At 37.9% G+C, this 16,197-nt stretch overlaps 1 protein-coding gene across 1 annotated transcript; it reads left to right on the top strand.

The window, feature by feature from the left end:
- Positions 1 to 3,231: 3,231 nt before the first annotated feature.
- Positions 3,232 to 13,435, top strand: cpox (coproporphyrinogen oxidase). The gene is made up of 7 exons (XM_061976171.2): positions 3,232 to 4,011; positions 4,082 to 4,225; positions 9,100 to 9,210; positions 9,269 to 9,410; positions 12,324 to 12,542; positions 12,609 to 12,713; positions 12,767 to 13,435. The coding sequence occupies exons 1-7, from the start codon at positions 3,501 to 3,503 to the stop codon at positions 12,849 to 12,851; spliced, it is 1,317 nt and encodes a 438-aa protein (XP_061832155.2). The 5' UTR covers positions 3,232 to 3,500; the 3' UTR covers positions 12,852 to 13,435.
- Positions 13,436 to 16,197: the final 2,762 nt, after the last annotated feature.

The raw sequence follows: 16,197 nt of genomic DNA, 5'->3' as shown, positions 1-16,197 counted from the left end.
TACTAATATTTTTCTACTTGTTAAGAAGTCTTTTATCCATCTATACATTTTCCCTCTAATCCCAATTTTATTTAGTTTTATCAGCAACCCCTGTTTCCACAACATATCATAAGCTTTCTCTATATCAAAAAATACTGCAATTATACTTTCTTTATTTATTTGTCCCTTTCTAATTTCCTCTTCCAGCTGCACTGCTGGGTCGTTTGTGTTTCTTGCTTTGCGAAATCCACTTTGGTAGTTTTTTATTATTTCTTTTGACTCTAAATAATATACTAGTCTTTCATTAATCATTTTTTCCATTACTTTGCCCAAATTTGAGGTCAATGCTATCGGCCTATAATTACCTGCCTCTTCTGGATCTTTCCCTGGTTTGCATATTGGAATTATTACAGCTTCTTTCCATTCCGCTGGTAATTTTCCTTCTTCATATATCCTATTATATAATTCCAAGACCACTTCTTTGCCAATACTACTTAAATTCTTGATCATCTGATAACTCACCTGGTCTTTTCCTGGTGTTGTATTTTTAACCTTTTTCAATATTCGAACCATTTCATTCAAAGAAAATTTCATATCTATAATGTTGGTTACCCTATTATCGTTGTCTTCCATCATTTCCCCAATATTTAAACTAATTGTTTCTTCTCTCTTTTGTATTTCTACATTTCTCAAATTATCATTACTGTGCACTTTAACAAATGTTTTTGCTAAAAGTTCTGCTTTTTCTTTATTTTCTACCACACACCGTGTCCCATCTTTCATCACATGATTTTTATGTTCATTTCTGATCCCTGACATTTTCTTGATCATTCCCCACACTTGGCCTAAAGGAGTATTTCTATTTAATGATTCACAAAACTTTCTCCAGTAGTGTTTTCTTGTCTTTTTAATAACATACCTTACTTTAGCTTGGTGCCTTTTATATTGGACCATATCTTGGAAATTATGTGTTCTTCTCAATATTCTAAATGCTCTATTCCGTTCTTTTATTGCGTCTGTGCACGCTTGTGTCCACCACGGCACTATCTTCCTTCTTTTCCCTATACTACTCCTTGGTATACTCTTTTTGGCTGCTTCCATTATGCACTTTGTAATATCTGTATTCAGTTGTTCAATATCTTGATTTATATCCACTTCCTTTAATGTCATGTCGGTACTTTCCCTATATTGTCCCCAGTCACCGTGATTATACTTCCATCTTCCTTCTATTTTAGTGCTTTCTGTCCTTTGATTTATGTTTATGTGAATGAATATTGGGTAGTGATCACTTCCTATAGTGCTGTCTTTATTTACTTCCCACTCTACCTTTCCTGCTAACCCTTGTGACACTATTGTTAAATCTATTGCTGTTTCTTTACCCGTAACTACATCTAACCTTGTTCCCGATCCATCATTCACACACACCAGTTCTTTTTCCTCCAAAAATGCTTCCAATGTTTCCCCATTCCAGTCATCCCTTTCACCCCACATTGTGCTATGTGCATTAAAGTCACCACACCAAATGATATTGCCACTCCAGTGCTCGACTATTGTTTCTAGTTGATGATTTTGTAATTTCTTGCACGGATTATAGAAGTTTAGCACTTTGTATCTTTCTTTATTATTCCATACTTCTACCCCTACTATTTCTAGTTCTTGTTTTTCTTTTAATATTGTATATTGCATATCTTCTTTAATAAATATGGCACATCCTCCTCCTTGCCCATCGTTCCTATCTTTACGTATTGTTATGTATCCTTTTATTATAAACCTCAATTTTGGCTTCAGCCAGGTTTCTTGAATACATAGTATATGTGGTTTATTTTTCATATTATTAATATAACCCTTTAGTTCCTGTCCGTTTGCTATTAAGCTTCTGGCATTCCACTGAACAATTAACATGGCGTTGGATTGTGGTAACATGACTCGGTCTCGTCTACTCTCCGTAGTTCACCTTGTACCTGTTCCCAAGATAGTTCTTTTAAATTTAAGAACTTTGCTGCTGTTTTGACAATTATTTTGATCTTCTCAGTTTTATTTCTTGCCTGTTCTGTGCAGTTTATTACATATGCCAGGAACACAACTAGCTTGTCCATGGAAAGTCCTGTATTTGCTGCCTCTTGTTTTTTATTACTTGTACTATTGTCACATGTGTCTTGTTCTGATCTATTCTCACTTCTATCTTGTTCTGCACTTTCTTTATTTCTTACTTTAACTGCCTCTGCGTATGTAATATTTCTTTCTACTCTGATTTGCTGTACTTCTGTTGCCTGTTTCCTAATGACACATCCTCCATACGCTGCTGTGTGATTCCCGCCACAGTTACAACACTTGACCAGTATATTGTCTCCACATTGTCCGTATTCATGCTCTCCTCCACACCTTCCACATCTCAACTTAGCATGGCACACACTGGCTATGTGCCCATAGCGTTGGCACTTGAAACAGCGTACTGGGGGTGGGACGTAAGCTCTAACGTAAAAGCTTAAAAACCCAATCATAATTCTTTGCGGTAGAACTTCCTCGACAAACTGTACTAATACAGATTCGCTCTCCGTCTTTTCTCCATTTCTAAATGCCATCATTCTTGTCATCATCTTGACAGTACCCCCTTTTATTTGTCTTTTCAATTCTTCTAAATTTTCACCCCTTGGGATTCCTGTCACTACTCCTCTTGCCCCCTTTCGTTCCCCCACTTCCATTTTTTCCTTTATTATCTTATTGCACAGTTTTTGCAACCGCATTGCTTTGTTCTTTTGCTCTCCATTTTTGCATTGAATCAAAAGTCGTCCGTCCCTGAGCACCTTCGCTATCTCCACCTCTCCGATGTCCTTCTTTAACCCCTTAACCAGTGTCATCAAACTTATGTCATTCATGTCTTGACCTGATTTAAATGTATATATGATCCTGTAATTATCTTCCATGGTCTTTTTCCTCTTTTCTACTTCTTCATCTTCTTCGTGTACTCTTTTAGCACTCGATTTTCCTTCATGCCCTCCACTCCCCTTCTTTCCTCTCTCCCCTCTAGTCCTATCCACGTCCATACTTTCCTCATAAATCCCGTCACTATCCCCTTCCATCTCGATCCAGTCACAATACAGCTTATGCACAACCGCCAAGGAGATTTAGATACGCTCACTCGTTAGCCACCACTCCTTGTTTTACTTCCGCCTTCGTTAACACGTCACCCGTCGTCCTTCCTTCCAACCGCCGTCTTCCTCCCTAAGCCTTCTGGGTAATGTAGTCACACCACGATTACTAACACAAACGCAACGCTTTGTATTTGCTAACAATGTTGGGATTTGTAGTTTGTACCAGTTATATCCCTTTGTTTACTCGCCCGGAAATAACTACATTACCCAGCATGCATTTGACACACGCGGAAATGCACTCGACGGCTGCTATCAGCAAGTTCTGTTCAGATAATGTTTGGCTAGTTTGTTCGCGCTCTTTTAGGAGCCACAAGCCGCCAGACTAGTGGGTATATATATATATATATTTATATATAAAACAGGTAGAAAATGGCCTCTATAGCATTTTGTTGTGTCAAAAGTACAGCGCAAGCGACGTCGAGACGAAGTTTCAGTCCAAATGTAAAGTGGTTTTCAAGAGTCGCCAGACCGTCGCCATGTTCGCTACCGGGGACCAGGACTACCGGGGCTCGGTGCATGTCCCACGGGGCCGCCGCGGGTGGAAGCAGGAGGAGGGGAGCGTTGGCGCTGAGCGGCGCCGCTGCGGTCACCGCGGCCATAGCGGGCTTGTTGGCCAACAACCGGCACTTCCGGCAGGCTGACATGGCCACTTCGGTACCGAAAGCCGCGGAGGAGACGGGCCAAGAGGGGGACATCTTGACCAGGTGCCGGGAATTCATGTCTCCGCCGGTCACCGACGTCGCCGTGTTGCAGGGGAGAAAAGACGACATGTGCACCAGGATGGAGATGCTCATCATGGAGACACAGGCCGACTTCTGCAAAGCCTTGCAAGAAGTGGACGGTGGGACCTTCCAAGTGGACCGGTGGGAAAGGAAAGAAGGTATATATGACGTCATCTGTATTATCTTCACTGCTGTTATTGAGTGGAGGACATGGTGGTGTTGTTGCAGGTGGAGGTGGGATCAGTTGTGTGATGCAGGATGGAGAAGTCTTTGAGAAGGCTGGAGTCAACGTTTCTGTGGTGTTTGGACACTTGACGGAAGAAGCTGCTCGGCAGATGAGGAGCAGAGGGAAGGTCCTCAAAGGGAAAGATGGTAACTATTTACACCTTAAAAGGGGAACAGCATTTTTATTTTTATTTTGCTTATCATTCACAATCATTATGCAAGACAAGAACACGTTTGTTTTTCCTTTTTAGGCATTCTAACTTGTAAATAAACATTAGCAAAAGTCAGCTAAGAATGGAGGTAATGGGAGTCGCTCTATTCCGCCTATAAAGTGCTTTAAAAAGACATACATCAATGTTTTATATACCGTATTTTTCGGACTATAAATCGCAGTTTTTTTTTCATAGTTAGGGTGCGACTTATACTCAGGAGCGACTTATGTGTGAAATTATTAACACATTACCGTAAAATATCAAATAATATTATTTAGCTCATTCACGTAAGAGACTAGACGTATAAGATTTCATGGGATTTAGCGATTAGGAGTGACAGATTGTTTGGTAAACGTATAGCATGTTCTATATGTTATAGATATTTGAATGACTCTTACCATAATATGTTACATTAACATAACAGTTGGTTATTTATGCCTCATATAACGTACACTTATTCAGCCTGTTGTTCACTATTCTTTATTTATTAGGGCCCGCATGGCCCATTGTATAAGGACTCCCAAAGGGAGTCCTTATGCAATGGGACATAAGGACCTATTGAATTTGTAAGGTTTTATTATTCTTTATTCTTTATTCTTCCGCCGCCACATTAAACTGTAATTTGACCCACTTAACATGCTTCAAAACTCACCATATTTGACCCACACATCAGGACCTGCAAAAATTGCCTTTTTAAAAAAAAAACGAACCACAAAACTCAAAATTGCGCTCTAGCGCCCCCTAGGAAAAAAAAAACTAGACTGCCGATAACTCCCACTAGGAAGGTCGGAGAGACATGAAACAAAAACCTCTATGTAGGTCTGACTCAGACCTAGATTTTATAATAGTACATCACCGGGCTAAAATCAACAGGAAGTTGGCAATTCCCCCTTCAAGACAAAAAAGTACTAAAACAGTCACTTTTGCCTCTTTGGGCTGTAATTTGACCCCCTTAACATGCTTCAAAACTCACCAAACTGAACACACACATCAGGACTGGCAAATATTGTGATCTAATAAAAAAACCTAACCCCAAATTTAAAAATTGCGCTCTTGAGCAATTTTTTAATAAAACGGAGAAAAAACTGCTCCTCGGAAGAAAAAAATGACAAAACTGCCTGTAACTCCCACCGGGAAGGTCGGAGGGACATGAAACAAAAACCTCTCCGTAGGTCTCACTTAGACCTACATTTCATAAATTGACAACCCCCAGCAAAAATCTACAGGAAGTTTGCTATTCCCCCTTCAACACAACATTTTTGTAAAAACCGGTCACCTTTCTTCAAACATTATCTCCTCTGAGCGTGTTTGACGTTTCGGCTTCAAACTAACACAGGAGAGAGATTGAACCCTTCTGATTAAAAGTTAGTGAAAGAGTTTTGATACCGGCTCCGGTTTTGATTTTATGACCCTTCAAAGAGCCGCTGCGCTGATGCTGCTGTTTTTTCAAGAAGGCTGCTTAAAAGCAGGAAGCACCAGCGTGCCCACAATACAGACAAGGTAGGTACACTACACAGAAGTATTGGGACAATTCGGACTAAAAGTAGACAAAAGTATTGGGACACTTATGACGAAAACTGAACAAAAGTATTGGGACACTTAGAACTAGCACCTGCCAAATATGCGGGCCCGACCAATGCTGCTTGCAGCTTTAATTTTAAATTGCCTTTCAAATGTCTATTCTTGGTGTTGGCTTTTATCAAATAAATTTCCCCCAAAAATGCGACAGTGTGACTTATATATGTTTTTTTCCTTCTTTATTATGCATTTTCGGCCGGTGCGACTTATACTCCGGAGCGACTTATAGTTCGAAAAATACGGTACATGCTCTTATTTATATGCCACTCAGTGGCCTAGTGGTGAGTGTCCGCCCTAAGATCGGTAGGTTGTGAGTTCAAACCCCGGCCGAGTCATACCAAAGACTATAAAAATGGGACCCATTACCTCCCTGCTTGGCACTCAGCATCAAGGGTGGGAATTGGGGGTTAAATCACCATAAATGATTCCCGGGCGAGGCCACCGCTGCTGCTCACTGTTCCCCTCACCTCCCAGGGGGTGGAACAAGGGGATGGGTCAAATGCAGAGGACAAATTTCACCACACCTAGTGTGTGTGTGTGACAATCATTGGTACTTTAACTTAACTTCAATGCTGTAAGTATATATACGTAGTGTAGTAACATTCATAACATGTAATATTTATGTATTTTGCTAATTTTAAGCATACGAATTTCACAACTAGCAACTATTTCCTTCAACAACAACAACAACACTACTAATAATGACATGAGAGACAACAAAGACTACTTTGGGACAAATGATGATCCAAAAACTTCTATTTGTGATCCTGAATATACGGAGGATGATCTACAAGTTTTAGAAGCTGTGTGCTAAACAGATCTAACAACTAGCAGTATTGCCAAGTGCTAAACAAGATATACAAACTATGAACATAATAAAACAATCACTTACTGTACAATGTCTGCTCTCACTGGGATAAAGACTGACGGGATGTTTATATCTTCCCCTTTACATGAACAATTAATTAAATTTAAAAAAAGGGACCGCAAACTTTTTCTTTTCGTGTCTTTTTCGCCATCTCCGGGTCTAAGTTGGATGTCAAGGTTGACCAACTTCTTGGTTTATGTCCACAACATTCTGCTATCCAGGTGAGAGTCATGATTTATAATCTAGAATTAACTTTCACCAACTCAGAGGCGATGCAGCAGCTCAATATGTCAATATAGCAGCATAAGCTAGTTAGTCTGTCTGCGTCAGCGCTTATAATAACAATATCACTAACACTATACTCAGGTCACGACATGTAAATGGAGAATCGTTGGCGGTTTTTTGACGTTGTTTTAGAGGGCTTTATTGGCGCATTAGTGTACTTTCATTAGCTGCATTGTTAGCCACCTCCTACTTGCCATATTTTACGAGTTAGAATGCATTAAAAAACAGAAACCAAGTGTTCTTGTCTTACATAAGGATTGTGAATGATGGGTCAAATTCTAAAAAGAAATGCAATTCCCCTATGAGGAGGGCGTGTCTTTTAGCCCTGACCAATCACAACAGAGTGGGTGTGGTCATGGACGAGGCTGCCAAATTGAAGCATGTTGGCCAAAAGGAGAAGGATGCAGATTTGTCCTGCACTGTTTCCCACGGGACTGCAATGTGTTTTGAGATGGCAACATATTTATAGCAGCCGAGGTCCTAGGAAACTGTATCACGATATAACTGTTTTATATCCTGTCTTTATCGATAATTATTTATTTCTTTATAACTTATCAAAAATATGACCAGTGGAAAAACATATTTTATTGGAAATGTAACTTCCTGTGATTATAATTCATTCATTCATTCATTTTTTATTTATCTCCTTCATTAATGTGCATTTTTGATCAATAGACAATTCAACTCTAACAACAAAACACATATTTACACACCTCTGCTTGAGAAGGAACAGGATGAAGAAAATCTTTACATTTCCTGCCCCCTTCAACGTAAGTAGTTAATGGATAGCCCATACAAACCAAACAAATACATCCAAATATAATGAAAACAAACAAAAAACACAAGTGCAAAAACGTCATGAAATACAAACCGAACAAAAAGTAATATACACCTCACTGGATTATACAAAACCAGACAAAAAATAAGTAAAATAATAAATATAAAGCAAAATGTAAACACTTAGGGCTGTCCATATGATCTTATTGTTCGGTCTTTATATATTTTTTTCAATTGGAATATATTTCTACAATCTTTTATCTCATTGTAAAGAGAATTCCATAGTTTGGATAATAATCCCTCAGCTATCAAGGCAGAAAGGAAATGTCAACACAAGCATGGAAAACACTCCCAACAATGTAAAGAAAATAGTAAAATCACATTAAACACTTAACTATAAGATCTTAAAATAAGGAATTTGTAAGAAATGCTTCATAAAGTTCAAGAAAATAGTGAGAAAATGTAAACATAGAGAAACCTGAGAAAAATTATTTTCTGCAGGTTTAGTGGCAGGAAGTTACAGCAGTGCTCTAAAGGGTAAGCTAAGGTGGTGAGGTATTAGCGGTCTTGCCTTGCATCATTTACAGACCACATTGGTCTGACTACGGTCCCTTTTGAAAAAATCCAAAAAGTGTCCAGGTGACTTTTCCTCTTTTATCCACAATTTCTTCATTTTGACTTTCTCTTCTCACTCCATGTAAAGAATCAAGCAAACTTGATAGTTGACACTGTCACCTGATTAGCTGTTAGTGTGTCAGTGATCACTTCCTGCGTTGCTCGCTCACCAGAGAGCGAGTGTTTTTGTTCATGCAACCAACCTTGCTTTCCGATCCAACGTTTTATCAAACACATTTTTTATTGATTTCAATGACTTATCTATGTCGGCGTGTATTGATATCGTACGACAAGACCACGTATCTACACAATACTTTAAATAAAATAGGATATAGCATAGCATAGCATGGGTTGATAGGAATAGATAATAATACATAGAAACAAATGGAATAGATAGTGATCCTGTGGTGCAAATAGAAAGTAAAAAGTGTAAACAAACACACAGTTGGGACACAGGAAGGTCTGAGCAGGTGTGTTTGTGTCAGACCACAACAAATAAACAATTGTGTTTGATTGAACTCTGATTGCAGAAACTGCCACTATCTTGTTAATAAGTCGTTTTCAGAGTCTTACAAGTAAATTGTTGCTGAAAATGGATCTTCACGATCTTCCTGGGTGCAGCACACATGGAAACAAGAAGAATAGAAACTGTCTAGGTGTACCTAATGTTTTGTCATTTGTCACAGGCAAGTTGCCATTTTGTGCCATGGGTGTGAGCTCCGTCATCCACCCCAAGAACCCCCACATTCCCACCGTGCATTTCAACTACCGATACTTTGAGATCGAAGAGGAAGACGGTGAGCGAGCGACAAGTCGTGTGTTGACAAGAATGAGCTAGAAGCATCTGTGTTGCAGGGTCCAAACAATGGTGGTTTGGTGGCGGCACAGACCTGACTCCTATTTACCTGGATGAAGGCGACGCCTTCCACTTCCACAACACCCTGAAGCAAGCCTGTGACAAACATCACCCGCACTACTACCCCGACTTCAAGAAATGGTAAGCAACACGCCTTAGTGGGCGTCTGCTCTCTGCGTGACGCTGATAAGACTTCAACGTCTTTCATTCAAACGTCACATGTAAAGTTATTTACAATCTTAGCACTTCTTCAAATGTAGAGTGCAATACAAATACAATCCATGTTTGCTAAAATTTCTATTTAAAAAATGTAAAAAAATAAAAGACAAATTATTTACCAAATAAAAATGTAAAACAAAATTAAAAATACATTTAAAAAAATGTATTTTAAAATTAAAAAAAAGTAAAGCACATGAAGAAAACATTAACCAGATTAAAATAATTGTTACACATTTTTTAAATAAAAAATATGAATAACGTGATTAAAAAAATAATAGTAATTAAAGCTGCAAGCAGCATTGGTCGGGCCCGCGTATTTGGCAGGTGCTAGTCCTAAATGTCCCAATACTTTTGTCCAGTGATAGTCATAAGTGTCCCAATACTTTTGTCTACTTTTAGTCTGAAGTGTCCCAAGACTTTTGTCTAGTGTACCTACCTTGTCTGCATTGTGTGGGCACATTGGTGCTTCCTGCTTTTAAGCAGCCATCTTAAAAAAACAGCAGCGCAGCAGCATCAGCGCAGCGGGTCTTTGAAGGGTCATAAAATCAAAACCGGAGCAGTTAGAAAAAAAGCGCTTCTGTCATTGTAATCACAAGGGTTCAATCTCTCTCCTGTGTTAGTTTGAAGGCGAAACGACAAACGCGCTCAGAGGAGTTCGTTTTTGAAGGAAGGTGACCGGTTTTTACAAAAAAATTGTTTTGAAGGGGGAATAGCAAACTTCCTGTTGATTTTTGCTGGGGGTTGTCAATGTATGAAATGTAGGTCTAAGTGCGACCTACATAGAGGTTTTTGTTTCATGTCTCTCCGACCTTCCCAGTGGGAGTTACAGGCAGTTTTGTCATTTTTTTTCTTCCGAGGAGCAGTTTTTTTTGCGTTTTATTAAAAAATTGCAGTAGAGCGCAATTTTGAGATTTGGGGTTAGGTTTTTTTTTTAGATCGCAATGTTTTCCAGTCCTGATGTGTGCGTTCAGTTTGGTGAGTTTTGAAGCATGTTAAGGGGGTCAAATTACAGCTCAAAGAGGCAAAAGTGACTGTTTTTAGTACTTTTTTGTCTTGAAGGGGGAATTGCCAACTTCCTGTTGATTTTAGCCCGAGAATGTACTATTATGAAATCTAGATCTGAGTCAGACCTACATAGAGGTTTTTGTTTCATGTCTCTCCGACCTTCCTAGTGGGAGTTACAGGCAGTCTATTTTTTTTTTTCCTAGGGGGCGCTAGAGCGCAATTTTGATTTTTGCGGTTCGTTTTTTTTATTAAAAGACAATTTTCGCAGGTCCTGATGTGTGGGTCAAATATGGTGAGTTTTGAAGCATGTTAAGTGGGTCAAATTAGTGCTCAAAGAGGCGGCGGAAGAAAAAGAATTAAGAATGAAACCTTACAAATACAGTAGGTCCTTATGTCCCATTGCATAAGGACTCCCTTTGGGAGTCCTTATGCAATGAAAAAATTAATGTGCATTTGCAACAGAAAAAACTAGGGATGTGTGACCCAGTATCAGATCATTTTCATGCAAAAAACTAGCAGCTAATGATGCGTCTCCATACACAGTGTGGAGCCGCTCCCCTGAGTGAATACACTACATTTATTGATATCTTAAGTGTCATTATCAAGTATTAGAATGAGGCTAAACTAACATCAGGAGCAGGCATGCATTGATACAGCAGAAGACAAACTGTAAGTGTTTAGTAAAGTACCAGGAAATGAATTAGTCATGAGAGGATGGTATGTAACAAATGTGAGGGGAGGGATCCATCCATAAGTACCAAAAGTAGTACAGTAGAGTGATCAGGTCCATGTTTTTATTTTCTCATCCATGTCGTTTTGGTTCATGTTTATAAAATTAGATAAAAATATTGCCCTGAGGGAAAAATGATTTAAAAGAGTAATTTTTGTTTAGTTGTTGTGTACTATTGACTTTGTTTTCTTCAAACTATTGCATGTCATGAAAGGAACTACTTTAAATATTGTGTGGATATTTACAGTAGAATAGAAGTCATTGAACAATTTACAGTAAATACATCTGATCGGTTTTGGTATTGGTAGCTCTCACTCATGGATGACCAGTATCAGCATAAAAGCCTGATCACAACATCCCTCAGAAAAAATACAAAATATATATATATATTTTTTCAAATTAAATAACTTAAAATTAAAACAATTTTACAAAATTCATAACCAATTTAAAACAATATTTGTTTTTATAAAAAACAAAATAAACTAACTTAAAAATATTTTTTACAAGAGAGAAAAACAAATTACAAAACAAAATATTACCAATGAAAAAAACAACTTTGCAAAATAAAAGACATTTAAAACATTTAAAACAAAAATGTAAAATACAGTAAACAAAAATGTAAAATACAGTAAACAAATATTTGAAACACATTTACAAATAAAAAAACTATTAAAATATAATATAACAAAATAAAAAATTAAATTGAAAACAAATGTAGAAAATCTTACTGATGGCCGAACAAAAATGTGCAATGATTGAGTGTGACGTGATGACATAACTCATCATTTAAAAGCAGTATATATTTGTAGATGGCAATGACAGAAAAACACTACTATGGAAATACAAATAAAGATGCCTGGTGCAGTTGAGTGACACTTTAAATGAGTAGATGATGTGTTGTGTGTGTGTGTGTGTATAAAAACATGTATATATTGTGTATATATATGTATATATATATATGTATATGTGTGTGTGTGTACATATATATATGTGTGTGTGTGTATATATATATATATATATACATACACGCACATATACATGTGTACACACACACACACACACACACACACATATATATATATATATATATGTATGCGCAGGTGTGACAGGTACTTCTACATCCGCCACCGAGGAGAGACTCGGGGCATCGGCGGCATCTTCTTCGACGACCTGGACGGCCCCGATCAGGAGGCGGCGTTCAGCTTTGTGAAAAGCTGCGCTGGCACGGTGGTGCCGTGTTTCCTTCCCATCGTGCACAAACACCTCACTCAGCCTTTCAGCGAGCAGGAGAAGGCCTGGCAGCAGGTGCGCAGAGGAAGGTGAGTCCTCTGCCAGGTGAGCTATTAACGTTCTCCTCCTCCTATTCACCGTGCTCTGACCCGCAGGTACGTGGAGTTCAACCTGGTCTACGACAGGGGGGTCAAGTTCGGCTTGGCCACGCCCGGATCCAGGATCGAGAGCATCCTCATGTCGCTGCCCCTCACCGCCAGGTAGGCACTCAGGTGACGCGCCCTTGTTGCTTAGTAACAGACCTCATCCCCAGGTGGGAGTACATGCACGAGCCCGACTCTGGCACCCCAGAGGCCAACATGCTGGAGGCGTTGCGAAACCCCAAGGAGTGGGTGTGACCTTTAATACTAATGACCTTGTTTGTTGCCTTTTGGATCGTTGAGCGGGTTAAATGTCGGCCTTACCTTCAACAAACACTGGACATGTTTATTTAACACAACTAGTAGGAAAAAGGCTCTTCAATAAAAGCCTTCAGAGATGCATTTGTTGTAAGCTGGATGGATGCTAGGCTCACACGCCCTTAGAATGTGCTGCCAAAGTGAAAGTAATGTGCTCACAACAACAGCTCCCTTTGGAACTACAAGTGGAAAATGCCTCATTACACAATTAGTTATTATATATGTTTTTACAGTCACAGAAAATAAATAGATTTTACAGGAAAAACACATTCAGTTTCCAAAAAGTTACCATACAATCTACAATGTTTTTTACAACAAGTTTTTATGGTTACTAAAAAAAACAAATGTTTTTTTATGGCGTAATTCTGGCAACTGAGCTCCCAGTTTGGATGTATAACTTGCCTTAAAGTCATGAAACAAAATGTTTAGAATGTATGTTCATATATTTGTTGCAATATTGGATCAGTGTTGCATACCTGCCAACTTTTGAAATCAGAAAAACCTAGTAGCCAGGGTCCAGGGGCTGCAGGCCCCGGTAGGTCCAGGACAAAGTCCTGGTGGGGGGTTTGCCCCCCGACGCAAAATGATTATTAGCATTCAGACAGGTTAAAATGTTGCTAAAACCATCACTTTTCTATCAGTCACAGTGACTTTTCAAAACAAAAATATTACAGCAAAAATCATATGGGTTGATTGACATGTTTATTCTGTAAGCTAACTTCAATAGTTTGAAATTATTTTGACAGTTAATGCCAGTTATCCTGTCAACCTTTCACAAGACTTCAATTTGTTAATTGAAAGTATAAACAGTATAAACACTTTTTACAGTAAACAAATGGTAAAACAGTACTAAACAATTCCATTAAAAAAAAATTGGTGTCATTATTAACTTTCTGTCCAAGCTTGTATAATCTACTGCCTTGTTCAATTGTAAAAAACATTCTGTGCCTAAAATTCACATTTCTATCACAATTATCATACTGTAAACATGGTAAGCTAACTTCATTAAAATTAATAGTCCTGTCAATAGCATGGAATTACAATTCAAATGTAGTTTTTTTGTAAGCCTTTCAAAAGAATTCAAAATATGAAAAATTAATGAAAATTAATTTAAGCCATCAGACACTTGAAAAGTGGCACATCACATCTCTAATGTAATCATTTTAACTTTTCAACAGAAATAGCACTGCAAAAATATTAAGGACATACTTCTGTATTTTGGTAGTTATGCTGTCAACATTTAACAAGATTTCTTCAACTTGGACTTGAAAGCATAAATAGTATAAACACTTTTAACAGTATAACAGTACTAAACAATTCCAATAGATAACATTGGTGTCATTACCTTTTTGTTTGCTCAATTATTGCCTCCGTAAATAAAACTTTGGCATTTATCACGTCCAAAGAATCTGTTTGGGCGACGAAAAACGTTGAAAGTTTTCCACTTGTATCGCTAGCAACGGCATTAGACTTGTGTTTTTTTTGTCCCAACGTGGTCTTTTACATCGCTAATTCCTCCGTGTCCGATCGAAAAATCTTGTCTGCACAAGGTGCAATTCGCGTAGTTTTCACCCTTTTTGGAACGGATAATTATTCCCGGATAGGCTTTTGAATATTCTTCACGGAATGACTGCAGTTTTCTTTTCGGTTTAAGACTCGTTTGCGATTTTTCTCCGGCTGATTCCATGATCGTTCGCTCGTTTGGAAACAATGGCCTCGTGCTTGGCAGCGGTGCTATAAATAGCCTCCCGCATGGCATTCGGAAAGGCTCGATAGGAAGTTACGGGAAGCAGTGTCGATTGTCATTGTTGTTACGCGATTTCGTGAATAAAACTTTTAAACAATTTTTTTTTTTTTAATTAATGAAAAAACATTTTTTATCACTGCAACCGAAACCCGGAATAGGTTGATGAAAACCGTACTAATTACGGGAAAACCGGAGTAGTTGGCAGGTATGGTTGGCTTTTTGCCAATATCCGATATTGTCCAACTCTTAATTACCGATACCAATATCAACCGATACCGATATATACAGTCGTGGAATTAACACATTATGCCTAATTTGGACAACCAGGTATGAAGAAGATAAGTTCCTTTTAAAAAAAAATTAATACAATAAGATAAATAAATTAAAAACATTTTCTTGAATAAAACAGAAAGTAAAACAATATAAAACAGTTACATAGAAACTAGTAATTAATGAAAATGAGTAAAATTAAACTGTTAAAGGTTAGTACTATTAGTGGACCAATCATGTGTGCTTACGGACTGTATCCCTTGCAGACTGTATTGATATATATTGATATATAATGTAGGAACCACAATATTAACAGAAAGAAATAACCCTTTTGAGTGAATGAGTGTGAATGGGGGAGGGAGGTTTGTTGGGTTGGTGCACTAATTGTAAGTGTATCTTGTTTTTTATGTTGATTTAATATAAAATAAATAATAAAAAAAACAATACCGATAATTTCCGATATTACATTTTAAAGCATTTATCGGCCATCTCTAGTTAATATGTAATTGTATGCAGCACATGTCATTTTATGTCAAAATGGAATATTTCTTAGTAAGTGACTTTTGACACCTGAGACTTACTGCTTTTAAAAACCTCTAATTGAAAATATTGATTCCAAAAACTGTAAAGCATGATCATGAAAAAGATCAATAAGTTTACATCACATATTAGTTTCACATTTGACCTTGAATTCCTGAAATGAGATGTTTACAGCAGGAAGTAGTCATGACATCAGACATTTAGCAGATTTTATTACAAACACATCCAAGCTGCATATTAAAGGAATTATTACAAGTTTCCTGTGCATTAATAATATATACATTGTGTGTTGGCTAAGGCATTGTCAAACATGTTCCCTGTGGAAAAATGGCTGCCAACAACCCACTTCCTGTCGTGAGTGTTGAAGTTCAAAAGTCAACTCTCAAACAAAAAACAAAAACAAAACAGTGCTGTTGTGAAGTAAAAGATGCTAGCAATGTTTTACACAAAGTACTACAGTTTGTATGGCTTGTACTCACTGGCACGTACACACACATTTATATATATATATACTATGTATTTATAAATATTAGGGCTGGTAATGTTTACATGTGATTACTAAAAAATATATTGATTGCCTTACAGTAGTGATGGGTTGATGAGGCGTCATGAAGCGTTTCGACACATTGCAAAACTGTATTGATACTGTGTCACTAAATACTGACATCTGCTGGACATTAAAAATCCCTACAGGCAACCTATGGACCGACTCAACTGACACTGATTTTA

Source organism: Nerophis lumbriciformis, linkage group LG14, assembly GCF_033978685.3.
Source record: "Nerophis lumbriciformis linkage group LG14, RoL_Nlum_v2.1, whole genome shotgun sequence".
NCBI classification, from domain to species: Eukaryota; Metazoa; Chordata; class Actinopteri; order Syngnathiformes; family Syngnathidae; genus Nerophis; species Nerophis lumbriciformis.
This window is presented reverse-complemented; position numbering and strand designations above follow the sequence as displayed.

Bases quoted from the DNA above. Each gene is read 5' to 3' on its own strand.
- cpox (XM_061976171.2), top strand. From the start codon at position 3,501: ATGGCCTCTATAGCATTTTGTTGTGTCAAAAGTACAGCGCAAGCGACG. The intron at 4,012-4,081 runs GTATATATGACG...GTGTTGTTGCAG, and splicing joins CCGGTGGGAAAGGAAAGAAG to GTGGAGGTGGGATCAGTTGT. The intron at 12,543-12,608 runs GTGAGTCCTCTG...TCTGACCCGCAG, and splicing joins CAGCAGGTGCGCAGAGGAAG to GTACGTGGAGTTCAACCTGG.